This window comes from Electrona antarctica (assembly GCF_951216825.1).
Source record: "Electrona antarctica genome assembly, chromosome: 6".
In the NCBI taxonomy this organism is placed as follows: domain Eukaryota; kingdom Metazoa; phylum Chordata; class Actinopteri; order Myctophiformes; family Myctophidae; genus Electrona; species Electrona antarctica.
The window spans coordinates 13503708-13531562 of NC_136811.1; the positions used below are offsets into that span (position 1 = coordinate 13503708).

At 45.7% G+C, this 27855-nt stretch overlaps 1 protein-coding gene across 1 annotated transcript; it reads left to right on the forward strand.

Moving 5' to 3' along the window:
* Positions 1-3069: 3069 nt before the first annotated feature.
* Positions 3070-27843, forward strand: fam131bb (family with sequence similarity 131 member Bb; the record flags this gene model as incomplete). Its single annotated transcript, XM_079503640.1, has 6 exons — positions 3070-3175; positions 5809-6033; positions 7242-7382; positions 20224-20576; positions 25658-25900; positions 27586-27843. The coding sequence occupies exons 1-6, from the start codon at positions 3076-3078 to the stop codon at positions 27841-27843; spliced, it is 1320 nt and encodes a 439-aa protein (XP_079359766.1). The 5' UTR covers positions 3070-3075.
* Positions 27844-27855: the final 12 nt, after the last annotated feature.

The window sequence follows — 27855 nt, forward strand, 5'->3', positions numbered from 1 at the left end:
TTTTTCAGAGGGCCACATCAGGAGAACTTTCTTATCGACCTTTCTCTGTCTTAGCAACACACTCTTGTGGGACAGAATCGAAAATCATGTTTTGGGATGGCCTGTAGTCACCAAAGTGACTACAGGCCAATCACAGCGCGTCTTTTAAATGACTTGGCACTACATTGCCGTAGGGCGTAGACCATAGAGTATATATATAATAGAGACTGAACTGGCGCGAAGCTCCGCCCCCCCAGCTATTCATGTCAGTGGAAGTTGCTCAGTGGCGTTTTGAAGCACCCGGAAGACTGCCGGAAGTCCCTCCCAGGACCTCAACTTTGAGGTCCTGAGTGACGTAGGGCAACCGAGCGCTCAACGTTAAAGCCCAGCTGCACGGGGTTTCCCGGTCATGAATCCACGGGTCCGCCTGTAGTCCCTCCTCCTACCACTAGGACCCAGAGCTTCAACGTTGAATAGCCTCACTGCCCCCTTGGCGTAGACTGTATATAGTGTATACAGTATGCGATCTGCAGCAGGTTTGAACCAGAAAGACACGTTTTACACTCCAGTTCAAATCTGCTGCTGAGCCAATGAAACAAAGCTGTGGGAACTGGAACAGGAAACAGATACGCCACCTGCTGAAAGCCTGCATGGGACTATACAGTGAACCTTTTCCGTGCTGATAACCGTATCCATAGCAACTTAGGCTTATCGGGGTTGACGTGCACGAGGGAATATGTGCTCCGTCAGCTGCAACTATACAGTATTTATCTGCTGTTGCACTCGAGAGTCAGACCCCACCTGTCCATGTCTATAAAGAGGACGAGAGGGGCATCGCCTCCCCACAGGAGGGCCATGACAGAAGCCAGTCACCCACCAGCGTGCCTCTGGTCTACCTAGTGACAATCCAGCTGATAGAGAGAAACTGTGTGACAGAGGTTGCTTATCTCCGCTGTCACAAACATCCACCTCCCTACTGATGTCTCTCTCTCACACACACACACACCACACACCACACACCACACACACACACACACACACACACACACACAATTGCCCCCCCCCCCCCCCCCCCCCCCTCCCCCCGTTAGTACCCCAGGTCATTTCATCGGCAGCAGATGCAGTTTACAAGAACAACACTGACATTTATCTCTCAACGCATGCACACACGCGCACGCACGTACGCACGCGCACACACGCACGCATGCACGCACACAGTCATTCTGTACACCAGAAAACTAACTCAAACACAGCAATTTTCCACAACCTCACAGCATCTCTCCATTGCTGGCAGGCAAGCAGCACATACTGTATAACTAGAGTGTGGGGGGTAGAGAGCCCTACTGTACAGCTCTACTGTACTCTGCTAGGCAGAACTAAGCAGCTATAAGCATAAATTAAGCAATAGACTGATCCCTCTGCTCTCTGCCCTCTGTTGCCTCTGATTCTTGGCTCCTCTCTTCACTTTCCCTGGAAAAGAAAGCACCCGGTGTATATATAGGCTGCTGTATATGCAAGCAGAAGCACCACATCATCATCACCACCACCGCGTCGCCTCGTGATACGTTGATCAGCGTGTTCAGGTTCAATTACCCACTATTACATCTGGCTGATAACGAAAATAAGCCTCTCCGATCCGACCTACTTACTTACCCAGTATTGGCCGGGTTATTGCACGTTTAAATAGGCTCTCTCTCCCCCTTCCTTCCTCCCTTTTCTCACTCTCACTCTCTCCACCCTCTCTCGTATCTCTCTCCCCTCTCTCTCCCTATATCTCTCTCCCTATCTCTCGCCCCCCTCTACTTATCTCTCCCTCCCTATCTCCTTCCCTCTCTCTCTCTCTCTCTCTCCTTTGCTCTGGCCTGATGTCACACACAACACTCCCTCAACTTCTCCTCCCTCCCTCCCTCCCTCCCTCCCTCTGTCTCACTTTTTTCTCTCCCTCTCTCCATCACTGATCGAGCCCTGGTCTGACATCACACACAACCGAAATCGTTCTAAAAAATGACGCCAACTGAATTGATGCCTATACCACTGACGGTCTGCGCAACATCAGTGCTGTGTGACGTCAGCCATGTCCATATTTGGGCATAATATGCCAGTGCTGTGACACCAGGGCATTGGGCATACCCCCCCCCCCCTGCCTGCCACAGAAAAACACTATACTTTAACTTTATATATAGTGGATGGATATCTCTTTATACCTGCTGCTGCTAAAGTTTATTTCAGTTCTGCATGTCCGCTGTGCTATCTCCCCTCTGTCACAATCTCTCTCTGTCCCCATCCCCCCGTCCCCCGTCCCCCCCATACGTCAACATCCAACCGTTTTCCCACCCTTCTCTCTCTCTCCTGACCCCACCCCATCTGCCCTTCTCTTCTTCTGTTCCGTTTTCTTCCTCCTCTTTAGCATGGACGTTCAGAATTTTCATGGGAAGGAATCAATGTAAGTGTTGTGAACATCATTCCTTCGTTTTGGTTCTTCTTCGCTATATGCTTTTAGCTTTTGTTTCTTTTGTTCTATACATAATTGTTACGTTTTACTTTTTCTTCTTTTGAATTAAACTCACTCCTTTCTTTTCATAAATCATGACTCATGTCCCCCCTTCTCCCCCTCCTCTTACCTCTTAGCTCGTTCAGTTTACAGTAGTGGTGCACACACTGTAGTTGGGCAGAACAATCACTCAATGTGTCCTTATTGTTGGCAGATGAAAAACTACACTTCCCTCAAAAAAGAAGAGAAAATAAAGAAATTTGCTCACTGTAAAAATCCAGATTTTTTTTTTTATTATAGTTTTTTACAGTGTATACAAATTTGGGAAATGTAGGTTTTTTGGCATCTCTATCCAAATGCTTCTCTTATCAGTTATTTAACAACGTGTTATTAACCCACCCATCTACATCATCACCTTTTCTTTCCACTCCTCTAACTCACACTCTCGCTTCAATGTCTTTGTGTGTCTCTGGCACACCTTCCCATCACCGTCACGTCCCCACGTTCTCCACCCTCTTCCCCCTCGTCCATTCCCTCTCGCTCTCTCTCTCTCCCTCGCTCTCTCTCCTCCTCTCTGTGTCTCTCGTCCGTCCCTCTAGCTGTCGATGGAAGACACCACGTCCATTCTGCCGCGGCTGAAGAGGAACTCTTCTAACGCCTATGGAATCGGGGCGCTGGCTAAGTCCTCACTGACAGGTGTGTCAGGTGTGTGTCTGTGTCAAAGCTGGGTAAACTGACCCCATGTTGTCTCCTTGCCACCGGCCCGGGGCACTGGAGCCAACATGGCACCCAAACGGGTTCCCCTCCCCACCCCCACCCTTTTCTTTGTTCACATACCTCCTCACACAGTAGCACTCGTCAATGGTCACCCATTGATGGAACAGGCACTGCGTTCACGTCATGGTCCTGGAAATATACATGCTTGCCCATAATGCACCCTGTCATATGCATACACAGCTGTCGTTGCTCAGTGGGAGCGGTGCGTGGTGAAGTTTGACTGTTATAGGCTATTTTAAATGGTCCTGGAAAATACATGCTTGCCCATAATAATGCATGTATTGTTGAGTTGGTCTTTGGGGTGTGAGTGACTACTGTCTCGTTGTGTTGTCTCATAAATGCACAATAACGATATATCGTGCAGAACTAAACTGCATAGTAACAAGGGACAGTACAACATTTTGTAGAATGTACAGATTCGTTTTTTTTGACTGATGATAGGTTCTTTCTTGGTTTACCTATGACCCTAGATTATTAATTCTATGCGTTTGATGCATTACCTTGTGGTGACCTTGCTTACTGTAAGTCACTCATGGATTAAGAGCGTCCGCAAAATGCCTAAATTGTAGTATATATGTGGTGAAGTGAGCGATGTGCCGTTTTAAACAAACCACAGTGTAGTGCCACTGAAGTGTGCTTTCAATCAGTGTGCCACTTACTTTAGGGTTTATCACTTCGGCTTTACGGTGCAGTTGTTCCGAGAATGCAGTGGAATGTGTGTGGCAGCGCGTGGAGCCCAGCTGTCGCAGTGTGCACGGCGTGCATGGCACTGATGTGCTGCTATAAATTATTCCAATCATTTATTCATATTCATAGGCACTTTTCAATGCAGATAAAATAGCCACTCACAGAATAAAATAGCAAGGGACGTGTGTGCGTATATATGGCGGTGTCAGTGCCGCTGTGTCTTGGTCACATGAACGGAACGAAGCCATTATGCAAACATGCGCCAGTATCAGCCCCATGGCACGGGTGGAATATGTTATTTTTTTACTCCCTCCGGACAATAATACACAGAAATATGTATTATGCGGTATCTGATGCAGCCCAAGTTGTCCAGGCGACAGCGAGGAGAAAGGGGAAACGTTTTTCTGCTTAGCGCAGCGCGAGCATAGCGAAGGTGCAAAAGCTAGCATGTCGACAAGCCAACCCCTCATTACTCACACCGCACGGCCACCTCACCCCAATTAACCTCCTCCGTCCCATAATGCACCTCTCCCAGACTAGACGTATCCTCGTATCCCTCTTTTTCCGTGTTGCTTGTGTACATGCAACAGCCCTCTCAGTCTGTTTAACCCCCTCACTCAACAAACCTTGTCATTTAGCCCCCCGCTGGGTGCCATGTTCATGTGATTCAACATTTAGCTCAAAGTCATCTTTTAGAACCTCCCAGTGTACTGTACACTACTGTACACTACTGTACACTACTGTACACTACTGTACACGCAGGCCTTCACAGCTCCCTGGTCTCTGCCATGGGGAGGCCTTCACAGCTCCCTGTTCTCTGCCATGGGGAGGCCTTCACAGCTCCCTGGTCTCTGCCATGGGGAGGCCTTCACAGCTCCCTGGTCTCTGCCATGGGGAGGCCTTCACAGCTCCCTGGTCTCTGCCATGGGGAGGCCTTCACAGCTCCCTGGTCTCTGCCATGGGGAGGCCTTCACAGCTCCCTGGTCTCTGCCATGGGGAGGCCTTCACAGCTCCCTGGTCTCTGCCATGGGGAGGCCTTCACAGCTCCCTGGTCTCTGCCATGGGGAGGCCTTCACAGCTCCCTGGTCTCTGCCATGGGGAGGCCTTCACAGCTCCCTGGTCTCTGCCATGGGGAGGCCTTCACAGCTCCCTGGTCTCTGCCATGGGGAGGCAGCCTTCATGTTCATATATTTCCACTGATCTTCCCTTCTTCTTCTTCTTCCTCTTCTTTCTTTCCGCTCAAACCGTGCCAGTTCCTATAAAACACTGTGCTCCCCTCCCTCCCTCCCTCCCTCCCTCCCTCCATCCGTCCCTCCATCCTCTCTTCTCCCTTCCGCCATGTTGACCTCTATCCCCCCCCCCAATCCTCCCAAATCACTCTGCTCTGCTCTCGCCTCTCATCATTACCGCAACTTGAATCCTTCCTCTCTCCTCTCTTTACCCGCAACCGGCCCACGCGCGCCGCTCTTCCTCCCTCCCTCACTCCGTTTCCCCGCCCGTATACCGTCCTATACATATCCTTCTTGTTCCTACACTACACACCCAAATCTTCCATTCTTCCATCCTCCTCCCTTGCTTGCTTCTCACATTTCCCCTTCATTTGAATACTTCCTTCCGTCTTCTCTCCCTCCTTTCTCCTCTTTTTTACCTCTCATCACCTTCATAACCTCTTCATTCTGCTGACCACCACGCCACTCATTCTTTCATGGTGCTCTTTCTGCTTTGTTCCATCCTTTACCATAAACCTCTCTCTCCCCGCTTCCCCCGACATCCCCAACGTCTCCCCCTTCTCTCACCTATCCTCCTTGCTCGCTCCGTGCCTCCATATAAACCTTCTTCCCTCTCCGTCCCCTCTATGCCACCCTCCCGTGCAGGTCAAAGCCGCACCATGAAGGAGAGGGTGACGAAGCCCACGGGCATGGCCCAGGGTCGCGTGGCCCACATGATCGAGTGGCAGAACTGGGGGATGTCGACGGTGGGCCCCGGGGGGGTGCCCGCGCCCCGCATCACCACCGCAGAGCGGGAGCAGGAGCGGCGGCTGGAGAGCGACCTGTACAGCGAGCTCAGTGACGGCGATAAGGAGGCGCGCTTTGCCGCAGGTCAGGGTGCACTAGCACGTAGATCACGCACACACACACACACACACAGTCGCACACGCGCACGCACACACAGTCGCACGCTCTGTCTGTCTGTCTGTCTGTCTGTCTGTCTGTCTGTCTGTCTGTCTGTCTGTCTGTCTGTCACACACACACACACACACACACACACACACACACACACACACACACACACACACACACACACACTAGGAGGGGCTAGCGCACAGTGTGTGTGTGTGTGTGTGCGCGTGCGTGTGTGTGTGTGTGTGTGTGTGTCAAGTTGATGCTCATTAATGCATCAAGGAAGGCAATTATGTTGCTGCTCTGTCAAATAGGTCTACGTACATCTGTTCTAAGATAGAGACAATGTTGATAGCGAGTTGTGTCAAGTGTAGATTAATAGCTCAGGGGGCAGTCTGGCCCCTTGGCTTTCTGAACAATTTAGTTGAATAGCCCTGCCATGTACTGCATCCAGGGAATACTTCATGGGGATTTGTGGTTTTATCAATATTTTTGTAGAGCCGCTGATCCGACCAATTTCCCACTTGGCGCATCAATCTCCCTGGTCCTCATGTGATTTGCACGCCGAGTTTGAAGTCAGCTAGGCCAATATTTGGACACGCCCATATATGGACTGACTCGACGCCAGGCACGGTACTCCCCCGGGTCGTCGGCTATATGCACGCACCGACTTTGAAGTTTGACAGTCGGATGGCTCTCGAGATACGTGAACTATACAGACACAGACAGAGATTCTGTGCATTTATAATTTACAAGATGCAGTATGTAGTGTTCCTTGGCCTTGGAATGGCAGAGTTAAGTCTGATCTATAACTAGAAATGCACTCTGTCCAGGTGCCAACTTGCGTCTTGCACACAAGTAGGCCATACATGGCCCATTTCAAGTTTTCAAATGCGTCGCATTGTGAGCTTGTACTAGATCTGCTATTTTCAAATGGCCAAAATGTATAGAGGGCTTAAGTTGCTGTATGTTTTGTAATAATAATCAAAATCTACAAAGTAACTAGATGTAGTGGAGTAGAAGTAAAGGTATTGGAAATGATGTGGAAATACTCAATTTCAAAAGTGTACTTAAGTGAACTTAAGTATACTTGGTTACATTCTACCACTGTGTCTGGGCACGAGGCCAACTAATCTTACACCGGACCTCCCAGTGACCCTGACATGTCCTCTCAACTCTGACCTCAGGTATCCTGCAGCAGTTCGCCATCTCAGAGGCCACTCTCATGGCGTGGACGTCCATGGACGGAGACAGCCCGCGGTCGGGCTCCAACCAGGGCAGCGTAGCCCACCTCAGTGAGGTCAACCAGGAGAGCATCACCAGCCGAGGTAAAGAGCACAGCAAACATGCATGTACTTCACATTTTTGAACTGACGCTGCATGTTACTTCCATGTCTTTCTGGTTAACTACAACAAAAAAAGCAAATATAGCACTATGAGCTTGTATGCTATTTTCACTATTTATTTATTTATGAAAACTAGATTTTCAGGCCGCTATGTGCCTTTCAAATCTAGTTCTACAGAGTATAAGGCACTCACTGATCAAAGCAATAACCACAGAGTTATTACCACTACTGTACTGGTAGTGTGTTTTTTTGCTGTGGCAATTTGTGCCGCTAGTTTTGAGCGGATTGGAGCAATTGTGCGCCTGGACAAGGTGTGGCCCGTGTGCCGTGTCAATTTGTTCCCTAACCCTAACCGCACGTAAAGCCACGTCGTCGGGGTAATGGGATGCCGGATTTATGGGCAGTCCCCGTGGCCCTGGGGGTCCCCTGCAATGCATGGCAGCAGTAAAATAGGCTGTACAATGTGGCCTCCCTGGGGGGCCCCTGATACAGTAAGCTGGGTTATACAATGTGACCCCCATGGTGTGACTATTCTCATGCCCTACCGTTTGTGCAAAGTGGTGCGGATGGTAGCAACGGTGCACCTCAACAATGTGTGGCCCCTGGGGTCGCTGGTGTGACTATTCTCTTAGCAGACCACTGAACAGTACATTTTGTGCCATGTTTGACCTCGTTTAAGTCTTGAAAAGACATTTTTATCAGGCTTATATGGCAAATAGTTGTTTGTTTGGTTGTTTGTTGTTTTTTATGTAAAGCAGGTAGGGGTTTTCAACAGATTTTGACCCAGGGACCACCATCCTGATTAAGAAGAGCAACCTGGCGACCACCACTATTCATAGCTAAAGCCAGACACGAATCAGCCGTTGCCAAAATAAATTGCCTGCCGTTGTGATATAGGTCCATCATAGACATATACCTGGCCTGAAACGATAGTGTAGTTCATGCATCATTCCATGGGTTAAGATTAGGTTTTTTTTCTTCCTTGTTACACACTAATCACACTATCACAGGCTACATTCATAATGAGTTGGATAAAACAAATCTATAGTTTTCAAAGGCACAACATGTTTGTATACAACCACATTTTGAATGCATCAACTATTTAAGTATATTTTCCTGGACCAAAAGAGAAACCCAAAGAAAGAAAGAAAGAAAGAAAGAAAGAAAGAAAGAAAGAAAGAAAGAAGAAAAGGACTACATAGAGACATTCTTTGCCACCATGCCAGTCATAATAACTCACAACGGACCACAACACAACACACATAACCTACTGTTTATCAGTCTTCAATTGCAATTAACATTTTTAATTGTTGGCTGTCAATTAAAGCCCAAAACCTCTAGCTCAGATGTGTTGTCAAAGTGCGGCCTGCGGGCCAAATGTGGCCCTGGGGCAATGTTTTTACGCAGCTTCATAACTGAATTGTATTTATGAACGGCCCCGCCCAACAGTATGGGACATTTTTAATTTTTTTTTAACTTTCTCAGAGTATAATTTGTCATTGTTCCTCCTCGTTCCTTTTTTTTTTACCTTGCTTGCCCTTGTATTCTTTCAGAATAGCGACATGGAGTGCCCCCATGTTAATTGGATGATTTTTCAACACAAAATATACCCATAATAGAGTTCAGTAGAGTATTTATGACGTCTCCAGACGTCTTTGGGCACCACAGGACATTGTGCACTAAAAGTGTTGGTTACGTTTGGTAATGTGACATAAGGCTGAAATAAGGCTGAGATACAATTTTGTTCATTGCACACACCTGACAAAAGACCATTGATATTAAATATTGAAGATGATAGTTAAATTGAATCGTTTAAATCCGAAGGTGCATTATGTAGTTGGCCCTTGGGTGTTTTAATATTTTCTAATATTTGAAAAAGGTTTGGACACCCCCCTGCGAGTCTAGCTCGAACCACACACGGTCACGACTCTTTTCTGTTCTGGCCCCACAGTGGTGGAATGAACTCCCCACTGATGTTAGGACAGCAGAGTCACTGCCCATATTTCGCCGCAGGTTGAAAACCCACCTCTTCAGGAAACACTACCCTTCCTCTCTGCCTGACCTACTTGTTGTTAACTAGTTGTACGAACGTTTGTTTTCTATTGTTGTATTGTTTACTGGATCTTGTTTAGTCGATACACTTAATTGTTTTAGCTCATGCTCATTTGATTTAGCTATTTTGTCTCATCCGGTTAAGGAAATAGGTAGCTGATATATTGCACTTTTACCTTAGCGCTAGGTATACTCTTGGTTGCTTGTTTTTGCAGAAAATGCACTAAAGACTTCTGGTGATTAGTAGTTTTTGTTCCCTACCTATGTTGAATACACTTATTGTAAGTCGCTTTGGATAAAAGCGTCTGCTAAATGACTGTAATGTAATGTAATGTAATGTAACCAAAAGGAAATAGCAAGTTCACTCATAGGATCAAGAGACACATACACACACATTACAGCTCCCTGTTACAACTCGCATACCGGCAGATACAACACAACATACAAAAAGCAGATACAATGGCCTGGGCTGTGGCTCAGCGGTCCAGGCACCTTGGCTGGTAATCCAGTCTGGCAGTGTGCCGAGGGTTCAACTCCCGATCCCAACGGCCTTTACTGCATGTCACCTCCCCCCATCTCTCTCCCCAACAAACTGTATTTGCTTTTATAAGCATTCAATTCCAGAGCCACAAACAGTTAAGGTCCCAGAATGACACCAGCTTGCATCACACTAGTGACACAGCATACAACACAAGTAGCAGCAGTAAAGAAACAAAAAACTAAATTCCTACCTTGGGGCCGTCTTCTACTTGACTTCGTCAATTTGCGTAAGTGATGCCAGGGTCAAACTTTGGAACGCATGGAGCCTCCGTCTCTCTCTAGTTAATGTCATGTTGAGCCCTCCAGCGGTGTCTCCAGTCATCCACCATACATCTGGCTAGCTGGCCAGCACTTTCCTCCCAGTATCAATTGGCACAGACCAACCTCATTCTCCTGGCTGCCATCTTCTCACTCAGCCTTGGTTGTTTAGTACTGCACATAGCGTTCTGGTGGAGTGGCAGTGCAGTGATCAGGGATTTAGGGCAGGCTCTATGGTCCAGCATTCACAGCATAATGTCACAGGAGAATGGACTCAGGGCTGAGAAGAAGCTGAGCTTGGGGGTCTGGGGTCTTACTCTTCACCCTGGCTCGTGTACCTGTAGCAGGTTGAGAGAGCTTTGAGGATAATAAGGTAGAAAGAAAGACAGTGAGCTGACCAAGAGCAACATACACTGCACTAGTGATGTAAATAGGTTTTCAATGTAATGAGTCCCGGGATGCAGGGATGGTCTTTTAGATGAGTCCCAGGGACATTGTATGGGTCCCACTTCAACTACGTTAGGAGTCATATTTTGCATTTTTTTACAAATTGCAGCATTTAACTCAAATTACAGCATGTATTATAACTAAAGCTAGTGATGAATCTGGAATTCATAATTCTTAGTAATGTGTGCTACTGTGCTCATCTTGGACTTTCATTTGGAGGTGTCTGTAGGGTGTCTGACTGTCTTCCACTCCAAGCTCACACACCCGGTCCCATGTGGTGAGGGCCTGCATGGCCATTTGCTATGTGCCTTCCTGTGGCTATTTGTACGACAAAGGAGTTTGTTGACATGAAGGAACAGACTGATTGATCAAAGGACTTGTCACTAAAATGTATGCTTATTTCTGTTGACACCCTACACTCATGTAAACTGCTTAAAAGGTTGACCAAGATGGGACTCTTTGTCAGTCGGGCGCAAGCCTTGTGGATGCACGTCAGGCCATCTCTGGCTGGCGTGAGCTTTAACCTGTATGCATTGCTGCGCTGTGTACTTGTGAAATAAACAACATCATCTCGGATCTGCTTCTGCTGTCTGCCGTGTGTCACAACTTTTCTCCGGGGCTCTCATGGTTCAGATACATCAGATGGTGTCCGAAATCCGTTGTCATTGGACATTTTTTATGTGCCAGACAAACAGAACCGGCGGCTTTTTTATTCAGTCTAATTCGGGGTGGGGAGTTTTTGTGAGCAACGACGGGGACGTGTGATCCAGCGTTCAGTGCGTCTACATGGAGATGGAGGCCTTCGCCGGCTACAGGCTGCCTCACGACCCTGCCCTGCGAGAGGATGGACAGGAGCGGTCGCATCGACAGCGGGGAGACGGTGAGCGGTGTGCGGCTGCGGTTGGCGGGGACCTTCGTCTTTGCATCAGCGCGCTGGCGGTGGACGGTGAGGTGATGGAACGCAGCGCAGCACGGCGGCGGGGACCCCATGGTTCCCCGGGGGAGAGGCGACCACTCGACGCATGGCGCGGCGGTGGTTTTCACTTTCCTTGGCCGGCTGACCGACACAAGCTGAGGGCCTTACAGTCGTCTACGAGGCGTCTGTGATGAAGTTACGCAACGGCCTTTTTCTTCCCAACTCTGATGAGTTCTGAGTTGGGAGGGGGGAGATGAGATGATGATGAGGACAGCGAAAACAGTGTGAACTTTTTCACAACTTGATCCGTGGCCTGGCGAACATTGAGGTAACGGAATGCAGGATACAGAAGATTTTCCTTTGTCCATATATCAGAGGCGAAGATGAACTTCCCTTCTCTCTGATTACAAATCGTGTGTCGCGTTTGTTTTCAACATGAATTAATAGGCATTATGTTGGTGTATGTTTTTGTCGTATAATTAGATAAGTTGAGTCATGAGTAGCCTACTTATGAAACAATTAGGTAATTTCCTCGAGACGTGTAGAGAATATTAGTTAAATATTGCTTAAACTCTGGCCTGTTAATGTATTTTTATCTTTTCTTATTACTGTTTAGCTGGGGTCCAGACTGTTTAGCTGGGGTCCAGCGTCATTTATTATGTACTACCCTAGTAGAGCAGAGTTTTATCTAAAGCATTATAAACGTATATGTTATTGCACGTCCTAAATTTCCTGAAAGCGGCAACGTCTGTTAAATGTCAGTTATTATTTGTACTAATCATTTGACCATTATTCTTTGTTTAGGATTAGGTATTTGTCAGAAAAATGATTTGAATTACAGACAGCTGAGTTATCGAGGTGTAAAGGGGATTTTTACTGTGGTTTTTAGGCTAAAATGTAGTTTTTTATATGTTGTTTCCGTGGGTGTGAATCACAAAGAGGTGGTCAGGTCTCGACGATGGTCCGTTCATGACCTAAGGGGTCATGAAGTGAATGTTGTAAGTGTTTATTTTTTTATGTTTTAGCCTAAGATTAAAGTAACACAGAGAGAGTCCTAAAAGCACATCGAGGATGAAATGTAATGTAATGTAATCATTTATGACAAGCTGTAATCTTAAATGTCTGTAAACCATTTTGGGGAAATTCCTACTGCACTGCTGCTATTTTCTAGGTGTCTTGAATGTACCGTCCAGCTGAGGATCAAGGGGGGTGGTAAGAATTATGATTCCATATTTTAGTATGACAGTCTTTTGGACGGTCATAAGGGGGGTTATGATGAATCTGGAATTCATAATTCTTAGTAATGTGTGCTACTGTGCTCATCTTGGACTTTCATTTGGAGGTGTCTGTAGGGTGTCTGACTGTCTTCCACTCCAAGCTCACACACCCGGTCCCATGTGGTGAGGGCCTGCATGGCCATTTGCTATGTGCCTTCCTGTGGCTATTTGTACGACAAAGGAGTTTGTTGACATGAAGGAACAGACTGATTGATCAAAGGACTTGTCACTAAAATGTATGCTTATTTCTGTTGACACCCTACACTCATGTAAACTGCTTAAAAGGTTGACCAAGATGGGACTCTTTGTCAGTCGGGCGCAAGCCTTGTGGATGCACGTCAGGCCATCTCTGGCTGGCGTGAGCTTTAACCTGTATGCATTGCTGCGCTGTGTACTTGTGAAATAAACAACATCATCTCGGATCTGCTTCTGCTGTCTGCCGTGTGTCACAACTTTTCTCCGGGGCTCTCATGGTTCAGATACATCACTAGCAAAATAAACGAGAATAAAAGACAGTAGTGCATCCCGTGGATGCAGAGGTCGTTGTTTTATTGCGTCCCTTAACTATAAACTGCGTTTTGGGATGCAAAATGCACCCTATTTTAATCTCTGCTGCACCCTGTCACAACTCACTAGCAAGCAACAGCAGACAAACTCAAACATACACAGCATGTAAACATACTGTACATATACAACATATACAGCCTAGTAGTATACAGTACAAGCCTACTATATCCTGTCACAACAGAGCATAGCCTACGGTGTACATATATATATGTAAAACTATCGGATAAAATAATAAATTTTAGGAAGGAAGCTGTGGGAACTTTGGAATTGCCTGGACTAGGTAGGCTATGCCTTGAAATAAATTGAGAGATAGAAATCTAGATGTGCAATTCAGGTTGTAACACTTGGTTCAATATCACTTTCAATTAAACCATCATTGGTAAAGAGTTAAGAATGAAGTTCATACAATGATTTGATGCTGTGACACCCCAAACAAAACATTGTGTCTGTATATTTATTCTATAAATGTAAATAGGACCCATGTGCACAGTTTGCACACAGCACTCTCACTCTCTCTCTCTCACTCTCACTCTCACTCTCACTCTCACACACACACACACGCGTGCGCGTGCTAATGCTATAGGTAGCTAACTCACCTGCAGAATAAAAACAAATCAACCAAGCAGTTGTTATGAAGATGAATTAACTTCTCTTTCAAACTGTCACGGCCACGCACTTGTTGTGACTGAGCAGTTTTTACTTCCTGACAACCCAGACTATAGGCCTACTCCACTCCATTGAAAGTTGTTTATTTCACTCTTTTTACTACTATCAGGTATCAGCTCGTGTCTGTTCGTTTGCAGCAGGTGTGTGTGTACTGTGGAGGAGGCGTGGCTACCGGAGGGCTTGAAGCCTGCTCAGTGCTCAGGGAGGGTCTACCAATTCACTGGAGTGTCTACTTTCTAGGGCAGTGGTTGTCAACCCTTTTCATGTCAAGGCTCAAGGTCCATTTATTCTGCATTTAAGCCTGCAGCCTGCAGGGACCACCATTTGATGACATTTAGCCTCTCAGACCTGAAACTTAATTGTCTTAGAATATTTTGTTGTTGAATAAGAATTACATGCATGCTGACATAGGCTACTGTATTGATGTGGTAGGCTACCATAGAACAGGCAAACGTTGATCAAAATAACAATTATTTTACATTCTCTAATTGTGTAGACTTCTTGTGTGAAATTAAACCAAATGGACCATATGGGCCTTACGGGTTCATTTGGTTTCATTTTATGCTCTCAAGAGTTAAAAATCTATAAGGGTCAATTTGGTTACCAACTCTCCATACGTTTAACTGGAGACCACCTGACCCCATTAAGGACCACTGGTGGACAGTGGTGGTCCCTGGACCACTGGTTGAGAACCACTGTCAAGTTGAAAGTGCATGGTTAAAGGGCTGTTTTTCTAACAATAGGCCATCACACAATGCCAAAAAAAGAAAAACAGCTAACAAAAAAAATCAATCCATGACCTTGTGTTTATTGAACTGTTTACTGTAAAACTCGGTTGTCAGTCTCACTAATAATGAGGTAAAACAAGGCAGCTACCATAGATAATGTTGATGCCGTAAGGCCCGTAACCTAGAACTCTTTGTCTTCTTCTTCTAAGTATGGTTGGAGGTGGTCTCCCTTCTCTTCTATTGAGAAATGTGGATCATGTTGTCAGTTAGGTCCACTACTTGTTGACAAAACAGTAGGCCTACTGACTGTAGCTCAAAGTGCAACATCTCCCCTGCCCAAGTCAAGTGGGTGTTCTGTCTCAACTCAGTGATAGAATGACCTGGGTTTGAATTAAACCCATATAGTTGACCGGAGTTCCCCAGGGCCCTATATATATCCTGTTTTCACTCTGCACTAAATATCCGACAACAATAGGAGTACAAGCTCACAGTGCATCACACATCTGTGATGTGTGGAACTGGATCTGTTATCTTAGAGATCTATAGGATCCAAAAGGGAAGCACATCTCAAAAGATTCTACGGGTGCTGAACAGAAATACGTACAGATCAGAAGGAACTTAAGGAAGGAACTCCGCACATCGATGTTAAGCTTTTATTATGCAACGTTTCAACCCTAGTGGGTCTTCTCTTCATTCTCTCTTCATTCCTCAGGAAGACCCACTAGTCGAAACGTTGCATCTTATGTATATAAAGCATGGGAGCTTAAGATCTGCGTGCGGACTTCCTTTCCTTCCTTCTGATCTGTTCTCTTAGCCCCAGAAGAGGGATGCTACAGTAGGGTCCAAGTGGTTAAGCATCAATGTGCTCATGTAGGCAGAGCCGCAAACAGTCGATCATTTCCAATGAAGGATGCATCTTATCCCGCCGCCTTCACTCGCTCAGCAGCCTGCAGGGATTGGCCGAGTTCTCATTTCACATTCACTAACATGGCCAGAGGGAGGGTGGAAACCAAGGATCTGAGATGTATAAATAGATAGTTCAACTTGGTCATTATTATTCCACATCACTGTGTTGTCAGTGAGTGGAGTCTACTGTATGTATAGTTGTATACGCCCAACGGTTCCTTCATTTCTTATGTACTGTACAGTAAAACCTTTTTTTTTTTTTCATACTGCAGAGACAAGTATAGGAGTCTTGATGCACCTATAGGCAGCATTTGAATAGATCTGCTTATAAGGGTGTTTAATAGTGAATTTATTTGCTTTGTCTTCTTTGTCCGTCTATGCAACTAACAACGAACAAGCAGTATCCTTATTCTTTTAGGTGTGAAATCTACACGTATCATGAACAGCTGGGGTGTTTAACAACCATCGTACACCGTATTTGTTGAACGTTTCTGAAGAATCATGGAAATATTGTTGAAAATGTTCATCTAAAATAGCTATACTGTAGTTAATCCATATCAGATTTATGTCCAAAGTGCCAACATTTCTGCTGCTGTTCTTGGACTGAAAGCCTGCATGGGTAGGGGAGATCATTATTTGATCTTCATGCAATAGGCCTACTTCTTGTCAGCCAATATCCTACCTAACCAGATGATAAAAAGTTCTCAAGAGAATATGGCAGGGAAAGTAACCTCAAACAGTATTGTATGATAGCCTACATACTCCACCATGCAGTTGGGTTAAAATTATGTTTCATTCATTAAGTTATGGAGTGCAGCTTTCAAATTCACCAAGATACAGCATCTAAGAAGTATCCTTTGTCGGAAGCATCTATCACAGGGGTGGGCAACTTTGACGATGGAGAGGGCCACTATATTTCCACACTCACTCCCTAGGGCCATATATCACTGTCATAGCAAAAATAGCCGATCTACAAGCTCAAAACGCGTCGCAGCGCGACGCGTTTTGAGCTTGTAGATCGGCTATTTTTGCTATATTCGAATTGAAATCTTGAATTTTTGCCATTTTTTAATTGGAATCCTGAAAATTAACATTTTGATGTAATTTCAAAATGCCTTTAATTATACTTGTGTTGAAGCAATGAGCTACTAATTTAGACTGAAGTAATTAAAGCGGGTCATGTTTTCAATCATGTAGTGGAATTGTAAACAGCTGAAAGTAACCAATACTATATCAGTATTCTGACATTAACCTGAGGGCCACATTAAGTGAAGGTGGGGGCCGCATGTGGCCCCCGAGCCGCCAGTTGCCCACCCCTGATCTATCAGGTGGCATATGCAGTATCTTTGAGTTGCAGCTGATGGATCACCCGTGGTGGTGTGCCAGCATGGAGTTTGTTTGACTCTGTTGACACCTGTATTCAACACACCTTGGAGAGCCTCGTCAGAACATATATTCTGCAGTGTTTTGTCAGGCTAGTGTTTTGGAAATATGTCTACTGAGGGGTTTTGATTTAGCGGCACACTATACTCCTTTTATTTCCTCCCGGTTGGACAGGCCAGGGTGCCGAGCCAACAAATAAACTGATTTAAGTGTCAATTCGGTGTAGCCTCCAGTAGCACAGGCGGTCTGCCATACGTCAAAAGTTTTAATCTTGTGATTGGTTAAGAGGGCTGTATTTTTCCCTGCATAAATCGAAAGTCTCACTAGTGTGCTATACCTCAGGAGCACAGGTTTGTTCAAGCAAAGTTTGCTTGATCAAATACGTGATCGTATGTCTCCCCTGACGATAAACCTCTTACTGGCCTACAGTATATTGTTGTCTGTTTTCTCTCTTTCTTGCCAGCCATATAACTTATATACTTAGATACCTAAAAGGCAGGCCTTTATTGATCCTGTGGGAGAAATTCGGTTTCATCTGCACCCAGCTGATGGCTTCTCAGATGGTCATGATGATCGCACTCGGGGGTATTAGGGTAGCCTGGCTAATAAGCCAGACTCAAATCACACTGTCGTGTGGTATTTGAGTCTGGAGATGCTGTGTGTGGATCTTGTTTCCCGGGGGGTGGGTTCAAACATTTTCTCTTTGACGCAATTGGTTAGAGGTACTGTCAGTCAAAGGTCTCAAGCATTGAATGTCACTGTACCAAAGCCCGCCCATATTGCATACCGTGTCCCGATTGGCCACACCAGTTCTCTGGTGTAGGAAATGGGCGTACAATTGAGCCTCTCCAGACCGTAATCCGCCGGCAGGCAATTTCTTTTTTGCCGCTGATTCGGTCTGGCTTATTAGCCAGGCTAGTATTAGGGGTCTTGCTCAGATATAACTTCAGCATGTATACTTGGCGAATCGGGGAGCCGTACCAGTGACCTTCTGATTGCCGACAGACAGACAGGAGTATCTAGATTTGTGGAGGTTCATTTTTTCCAATCTGCTTTGATCCTTGTCATTGAAACTTCCAATCAGCATATTGTCAGTCTCACCTGAGGCCTGATGGACTGAGGACCTTGAACGAAGTGCCAATATAGTAGCCAGCTTGTTTTCCGTGGAGTTATAAAGGAGCTATTTGTCTGATGCTGGCTGTCGGAAGAATTGTGGGCACTGCACATACCCATGGTGACAGAGGTCACCGTGTGCAGGGATTGGTTGTGCTGAAATACATTACCTCTGATTGGTGGAGTGGACAGCAAGAGCTTAGGGGCAGCAAGGGCTCTCCCATACCCCACATTTCACAGATCATAAAGTATCTGCAAGTAGTGATACATTTGGCATATTTGGAAACCCAACAACACTATGAGCATCTATCAACGCCCAGTGTTGGCGAAAGGGCCTTTCTGTGTGAAGTTTGCATGTTCTCCCCATGTCTCCTAGGTATACCCTCACAAAAAACATATACAGTTGGGTGCCACCGATATTGTCCCTTATCATTTGACCCATTTAGGCCTGACCTCAAAATGTAACGATTTTTCAAAAATAGCAGACCTACAAGCTCGTAGCGTGCCACTCGGTGGCGCGCTATGAGCTTGTAGATCTGCTATTTTTCAATAGCTAAATTATAACATAATGTTTAAAACACCAAAAGGGGTTCCCGCCCAAAATGGGTTAACTGTCCTTTTGCGCAGATCACGCAAACCTCAGCAAAAAGAAAAGGACAATATCGATGGCCTCCAACTGTAGGTATACCCTCACAAAAAACATATATCAAAACATACAGTAATCCTGGTCTCTATACTGCTTCCCCCTGGTCACCCGGGGCGCTTGATGGAGGGAAAAGGAACTGGTTGGAATAACATGTTCCTTCCACGTGTTACGTCCTACCGGGGAAACCACCCCCTGTCAGGTGATAAGAAGCGGCCTGCTCACTCCTCATGCATTGAAGGAAGCATGAGCTCAGTTCGGGGCTCTCCCCAGGTTGGCAGAGGGAGAGTAGCGCCCAGGATTACAGCTTAGGCAATTGGCATGGGATGAAAAATGTGTTACAAAATATGATATAGACTGAGAGTATGCACATGCTTAAAGTGAATGGCACATCGAGTGGCAAATCGAGTGGCAAAGCAACAGGCAAAGTGAGTTTAACATCGTTTAATGTTGTTTAATGCAATCAGATATGACTTTTCTGTGTGGATGTATGGGCTGTCAAGGCCAGAAAGTAGTTTTTTGCCACTCAGTAGGCGTTCCTGCATAACTTCCTGGTTTGATGATGATGTCACGCGCATACCCTCTATTACTACTGTAAAACGATAATGATATGGACATCCACACTGAAGAATGATAACAGTCTGTAAACATGAGTGATGTGTTGAATGTGTTGTGGTCATCCACTTTGAAGGTTTTAAAAATGACATGCACTATTTATAGTAGTGCATCGTCCTTGGTGTGGACACCCCATGACACTCGGTATTTTACGGCGTATACCAGTGTTGTTTTTGGCACAGCAGATTTAGATTTTAGTTTTAGTCATAGTCTCTTGAATAGTTTTCATTTAGTTTTTGTCACATTTTAGTCACCTTTTTAGTGTTTTAGTCGACTAAATATCATAAGATTTTAGTCGACTAAATCTACAGTTGATTTTAGTCGAAAAAAATGTTTTTTGGCGAGCCTTGATGCCGTCATAATGACAGATTTTTTCACTTGTTGAAAATAGCCGATCTACAAGCTCACAACGCGTCGCAGCGCGACACGTTGTGAGCTTATAGATCGGCTATTTTCAGCATGCAACTAATTGTAAAATGACTTATAGGCCTACTATCTCTTGTCCACTAGTCCCTTCCTAACATTTTAGTCTAGTTTCTGTTAATTGTCAGAAACTAAGTGTCTGAAATTGTCAGTATATTTAGTCTTAGTTTTAGTCATAATAGCTTAGTTTATTTTCCATTTAGTTTTCGTCAGTGAAAAAACATTTTTCGCCTTAGTTTTAGTCGACGAAAACAACACTGTTTGAGCGCTTGCTTTCTCATCTCTGCAGATCAGATACTGCATCACTCCGCCGGAGACGTGTGGCCCCACACCTACGTCTCCCAGGGCCTGTACTGCCTCTCCTCCTCCGACGCCTGGGACCCCATCAACAACGAGCAGGTGCCCGGCGTGCAGCCGTCCGGGACCCCGGGCTCCTACGTCATGTCGCCCCCGGGGACCGAGGCGTTCGACTCGCACGCCGCCGCCGCCCACTTCCTGGCCCAGCAGCAGCAGCAGCAGCAGCTGCAGCAGCAGCTGCAGCAGAACCTGCAGCAGCAGAGCCAGCTGCAGCAGATGCAGCAGATGCAGCAGCTGCAGCACTACCAGCAGCAGCAGCAGCTACTGCAGTATCAGCAGCAACAGGTGAACGCAATGAACACAATCACTCAATAATCACCCCAAAGAGTCCCGACGAACATCAAGGTGCATGCTGTGTATACCTTGTTTTTGTTTTTCCCTGAGAGGTTTTGTTAAGGACACTTAATGACAAGCAAAACAAACAAATCTGTCACTTCGACGGGAACCGGCATGCCAAGCGATTCCTCTACACGTCAACCGTTGAGTTGAGTGATGACTAGCACTATTGAAGTGTCATTGCATGCCTTCAGAATGTCAAAGCACTTCAGCGTTCATCTCCAGGGGGCCTGGGACTCATACAGGGAAGCTCTTATAGTTAGGCAGGCTACAGTAGTATAGCCATTATGTTTGTTAACCTATATTGCTACGTTGCTTTATATGCCATTAACTTCCAGTTTTTCTATCCAAATAGCTTGTTTGTTTCAGCAAACGTTGTAATAGAACCATAGTAACAGTAGTAAACAGTTATAAACAACTATTAACTGTCACATTTTTTGATTGATTAATTTGACCAGTGACCTTTAGGGATTAGTGCTCCAACATGCAACAGATTGCTTACATACCATGTTGAAACTGTGGTAGCTCTCTGTGGCATAGAGACGATATGCCAGAGAAATGCATTGTCAAGGCTGTTGGCCTCAAATTAACCTTTATTCTGTACTGTTTAAAAGCAACAGAGAGGAGTGTTGGAAAGAGAAGTGTCGCACCCTCATGCACTCATGTAGTTCAAGTGGCATTGTGAAAACAACAGCAACATGGATTCAATTCATACAAAACCTTTTTCATAATAATAATAATAATAAAAGAAACTACCTGACACTGTGTGACCTTAGTTGTCACGTTATATAATAGCAAGAGACCTTGTGACTGACAAAGCAGCGCTCACTGGAACAATAACAGAAAGCTCCCAGCTACATCACGAACGATTACACCACCATTTGTTCTTTCGACCATTTGTCTATCACCTGCACTTGTTGCCCACAGGCAGTTGGACTGACATAAATTAAGGAAAATTATTTCATTGTGTCATTACCAAAACAGCGCTTATTAATAGAAGATACACTCCAGTACTTCTATGTTGGGACAGTGCGAACACATACTGGAGTATGGACGCAAAATAAACTCTACGCAAAATGAAAGTACTGTGTATTCTACTGTCATTATATATTCTAAAAGGAACAGACACAAGCCTACCAGGTTTGCCAGAGGTAAAAAAGAAAGCTACTCATTCACTGCCACACTGAAAGTGCACTAAAGTGCATTTCAAGTGCCTGACGGAACACGAGAGCCTGGAGTTTAGAATCCATAGTCTGAGAGGACGTGTCGTGCTGATTGATCCACTCAGTGACTGCAGAGCTCCAGGCTCCAGCCAAGTACTGAAACAACTGGTGAACTAATCATTTGAACGAAAATGTTAAGGTAATGTTACTGTATGTTATGTAGCTCTCCACCGCACCGACGTCAGCGGCTGTAAGCATTACAAAGCGTCTGTTGCTGAAAATCTGCTGTTGAATGTGAAGCACCATAGTAGCCGACAGTAGGTGTCGGGTCTCAGGTGCATTCAGCAGCTTTGTTTTTGGGAGACATACCATTTTGGGTTTATGATCCGGTCGGCAGCGGATGATAACTTACGTCATGTTGTAGTCTAGTTTGTAAAAAGAAAGCAGGGGCTCGCAACTCACTTTAAGGTGCTCCAAACTTTATTTAACGACAGGCAGGCGGAAAATACGATGTTTTGACCTCACAGTCTTTGTCAAGTAACTTGACAAAAAGCTTTGATATAGCATATGCATCCGACAATCATTCATTCACAGTCACCTCAGCTCCTACGACCTGTGAAGCTGATTGGCTCATCGTTAGAACCAATCAGAATCGCTTTTCCATCCGGGAAAACAGCAAGTTCAAAACAACGCCAGACCAGAGAACTTGTGGGCAGAGTCTAGTGTCTGTACCCCGGCAAGTAAGGCGAAGTTAGGTTTGCTGCTTCCGCTTTTTTTTAACTTATTTTTACAGTGCAGACCATGTTTGTTTTGATGTTTTCAGCATCCACTGGTGATCAGAGTTGTGGGGCATGACGCCCAATTCATTACGCGTACGCGTGCCCGAGAGTAGCCATCCTACAAGCCTGCAACATGTCACGGCTGCAACGCGTGGGGTATGATGGCACGATTTATTACGCGTGCACGCAAATAGCCTACTGTACAAGGTCACGGATGCGGCACGCTGCAAGCTTGTGGGCCTTTTATTGTTGACTGTTGGTCGGTTTGTTCCCCAGTGTGCGTATGCTGGTGTCTCTTGAGAATCTTCAACGCACTGAAACACTTGATCTGGTTTATTTTCAAAAGATTTCTATACATTTGAAAACTTGAAATGAGACGTTCTGCATGAGTAGTTTCAATTTTAGTACATTTAGAATTCCGGACTTTTACTTGTAACAGTACTGTATTTCTATATTGCAGTATTGATACTTTTATTTAAGTAAAAAAACATTTGATTACTTTTTCCACCACTGCCGGTGTGCCTGCAGAGTATTATCTCTGAAACTCTTGTGACAGTGTTGACAGCGGAAAGGTTTTTCCCAGGTGTGGATGCGCTGGTGTCTGATTAGATTGCCCGGCTCACTGAAACACTTACCCGCTGTTGACAGTGCTATGGTTTTTCTCCGGCGTGGCGACGCTGGTGTGATCTCAGGTGACCAAACTGATTGAAGCTCTTGTCACACCGTTCACAGTGGAAAGGTTTTTCTCCGGTGTGGACACACTGGTGACGCTTCAGGTCACATGAGTGACTGAAACTCTTAGAACAACAAAACCGTTATTATAGATGAAGGCGCGCTCTACTCAGGGAGTCAAGTTGATAGTCTCTGTGTAGCTGATGGGTGCAGATTCTTGAAAAAGGGAAATATCCACACTCTCTTGTATAAAGTTTGAGTTTCTTCATTTCGAGAGAGAGATTCAATTTATTGTCAATGTACAGTAAAGTACAGTACAGTGAAAAGTATTTTCGCATCTCACCAATAGTGCAAATGTCAGCAAGGAGGATTTCATTTCATGAAATCACATGCAGCAGCAGTCCACCTAGACTAGAAACGAACGCGTTTCGGCACGAAGGCCTTCCTCAGCGTTTGAAACTCAACTCATGTTTGAATCGCTGAGGAAGGCCTGCGTGTTGAAACGCGTTCGTTTATCTAGGTGGACTGCTGCTGCATGTGTTTTCATGAAATAAAGAAACTCAAAGTTTATACAGAGTGCGGATATTATTCCCTTTTTCCATTGACTGAAACTCTTGCAACACGCTTTACAGACGTGGATTTTCTTCCCTGCATGCGCAAGACATCGGAGAAAGAGTGTAGGTCTGTTGGGGCTGAAAGACATTACCGTTTTTCCCCCTCGCTGCCTGTCCTGCCTGTCTATCTGTCTTGATTCTGTCTCTCTAACCTCTCATAAAGTAAACTCACTTAAGGCAAACTACCTTTAAATTGCACTTACAGTAATTGAATTGAGAGTCTAAACATGTTGACGTCTTGACGTCTTGTCAGCTCTGGTCTGACGTCACACACTAACCATGTGCATATTAACACAGCTTTGTGCAGCTAGGCGCCGGTGCAGTTCATGCACTGTCCTGAATTTGGAATGTTATTTATTATTGGACTCGATCTCCATATTTGGTGAGAGCCCAGTTGTGCACGCGCTCTTGTTATCTCCAAATTGATTTGTGGATTTCATAATGAATAGATTATCCATCGACAACCAGTGTGTTATTACTTGTTTCATACTTTGTTGAGGGCAAAAATAGTTGCATTTACTTAGCAGATCTACAGTACAAGCTCACAAAGTTTTGTTTTAACAACAGGGCATAGAACTGGGCAACTGGCACAGATAATAATATTGCCGGACTAGATAAAGTGGTCCTCGGAGCACAGGTCTCCACTCTCCACCAGGTAAGCTAGGTTATTGTGGGCCAGCCCACAGCAGCGTAACTATACGTCAGTAAGCCACAGGCCCCCAACAGACCCCCCCAATTCACTTCACTTCACTTCACTTCAATTCAATTCAATTCAATTCAATTCAATTCAATTCAATTCAATTCAATTCAATTCAATTCAATTCAATATTCCAATCAATACAATTCAAAATACAAATGTTAATGTTCAAACTCAGATTTTTTAAGTCCTGCAACGCAAAGTTCCTTTAAATGTCTCCAATGAGTATAGTTCCTAATCCAAACCAAAAATTGTAGATCTTCTATTTTCTGAATATCAAGTAATCCACAAAGTCAGGCAATGCATTGCTCAAAAAGGGGAAAAAAGTATATTCCTCACCCAATCTTCAAGTCAGGAGGCCACACACAGCAGGTTCCCCTTTGTCCAAAAGCTCTGATCGGCTTCAGAGCTAAACCCTCCTTGACCAAACTTTTCTTCTTCAGATCTCAAAGTTTTCCGGCCCCACTACTGTGTGGTTTATCAATTTCGGATTCTGCTTTAGTATTGGCCTTAAAAGAGTGTCTTTGACAAAACACCACCAAACACTCTTTTGATGCCTAAAATGGAACCCCTGCCACCTCACTTCTTGTACTTTTATAGCTGTTCCTGGCATAGACATATAAAGGTAGACGCCTCTTCCGGCTCTGGGGCGTCTGTATCTCGACTCGGGAAGGCAACATGGAGATGTTCGCAAGATTCCTTGCGAAGCATAGCAGCATCTATATTTTCTAATATCTAGGTTCACTTCCTGGTTTCCCCCACAGCTCCCCCTATGAGCAAACCTTGTCAACAAAAAAATGAATGACCATATTCAACTACAAGAAATTCTGAACACTACATTTCCTGGTTAAATATTCAACCGTAGCCAGGTTATGTTTCATTTTCTTTCAATACTCATACCAGGACACTGAGGACAGAACATTTATTCACACATTTATGTGGCAGTGTCACAGCGGCCCCCAAACTTCTCAAACACTACTTTACATAGTGTTGCATGGCTCGCGTCTTCTGTGACTATGTCTACATGAACAACAATGAATGCATGCGGAGAGCCGTACTAATAAGTCTAACAGTGACTTTCTCTCATCGTTTCTCCTCTCCCCAGGCTCTGGAACACAGGCTTCACAGTGCCGGCCACTCTTTACAAGCCACGCCCAACAGCACCATCCACAGCATGACGTCGGCCACCCACCCGCCCCTGGTTGACCTGTGGAACACCGAGGCCGGTGGCTACATGGGCGTGGCGGCGGTCGTGGAGCAAAGCCTCGGCGTGCCGATGGGAGACGACGTGTTGGGGATGGAACACTCTCCGCTATTAGAGCAGCAGGAGGAAGAGGAGGAGCTCAAGGTGAGGTCAAATAAGGAGGACGTGTATGCATGGGGCCAATTCAAGGGGCCAGTGAGGCTATTCATCGTTGAAGCACTGGGCCCTAGTGGTAGGAGGAGGGACTATACAGGCGGACCCGTGGATTCATGACCGGGAAAGCTGGGCTTTAACATTGAGCGCTCGGTTGCACTTCCGCATTTGACCACCAACATTTGGTGGTCAAATGCGGAAGTAGACGTTCTGAGACGGTACTTCCGGCAGTCTTCCGTCTTCAGTCTTCAAAACGCCACTGAGCAACTTCCACTGACATGAATAGCTGGGGGGGCGGAGCTTCGCGCCAGTTCAGTCTCTATCCTTTTATATACTCTATGGTGTATGCATGGGGCCAAGGGTTAGGTTGAGCTGAGGTTTGCGCTGCATGGGTAGGCAGGAAGTACAAAATTACGTAAATTCTGAACTTCAGCGGGGGCTGGCTCTCTTATCGTGGCTGTGTTAAGTTTCGCTTAACTGTGATTGGTCAGAAGTTGGTGAGACGTTCAAGGTGGGTGTGAGATATTTCATTTTGTTTCCGCATTCAGCCCAAGCGTTCATTCTGCCATGCAGCGGAAGCAGCGCTATGGTTTTGAAGAGAGGTTGGCTGTGTAGTCTCACGAGCCAACCTCCAGGGGGTACAAGTACATCTGTAGTCCCTGCGTCTGAGTGTCCATGCATAAACATAACCTGTCGCTGGAATTGGCAAAACCTCCGTACCGCCAAGGAGGAGTAGATCAAGGTATCAACACCACTGCTGCCAGGCCTGGCTGCCACACTGTTGCTAGGCGGATTCATTGAGCTTACATTTTGAAATAATGTAATGTCTACAGTCTAGCTCTGGTCCATAGCCCTAATGCCCTTTGCTGCCGTTGCATTAAGGCTATGGGACCGTTCTCTTCCTGGCATGAAACGCAGACCAGCCTCTCCTCTGTTACGAAAATAAAAATAACTTTTCATCTACTCACCAATGCAAAGGTGGCTTGTGTTATTAGAACACATTAGCCTACTTTCCTTAGTGGACACACTCTGAGCCCCCCACCACACACACACACACACACATATAAAACGCACTTTTTGGCTAGGAAGGGATTTTATTTTCACCAGAAAAAAAATACTTTTAGTTACTACATGCGCCCTCTATTGCCAAGAGAAAATCTCATAGACAAGATTTTTCCTTCCGGCGAAAACAAATCCCTTTCTGGTCAAAAAGTGCATTTTATACCTGTGGCTCAGAGTGCGTCCACTAAGGAAAAGTATAGGCTTTCTAATAACACACCTATTGGTGAGTAGGTACAACGTTCTAATAACACACCTATTGGTGAGTAGGTACAACGTTCTTTTTATTTCCACAACAGAGGAGAGAGAGGCTGGTCTGCGCTTCATGCGTGCCAGGAAGAAAGGAGTAGCAGAGCTCTAATGAAGGGCTCTGGATCAGAGTTATGTAATTAATGTCTAGCAAAAGCAGTCCCAGAGTGAGTGAGCCACTAGAGGGTTATATGGCTCACATGACAATAACAAAAGCTACAACAGTTATATTAAACAACAGAATTGCAAACTAGGGCATCTTTGCAGATCCTATGAGCTCAGGGGCATTTGCAATCTCCTGCATCTCATCCCTGTGTGTGTGTGTGTGTGTGTGTGTGTGCGCGTGTGTGCGCGTTTGTGTTGATCAGGAGGTGGAGGTGACACTGTACTTGGAGGCGGAGGCGGCCATGTTGACCCCGCCCAGGCAGCAGCAAGGCGACGCCTCCGGGGGCAGTAGTCGTCGCAGTAGTCGTACTAGTCGTCACAGTAGTCCGGGGCAACCGCCGGCCGAGCTCCTCCTCGCGGGGCGGAAGGCCTCCGACGTCGGGCAGATGCTGGAGGCCAACGCAGAACGCGAGACGGAGGCGGAGGGGTCTGCAGCGCCGGCTGCCATGTTAACCAACTGAGTATCCGACCTG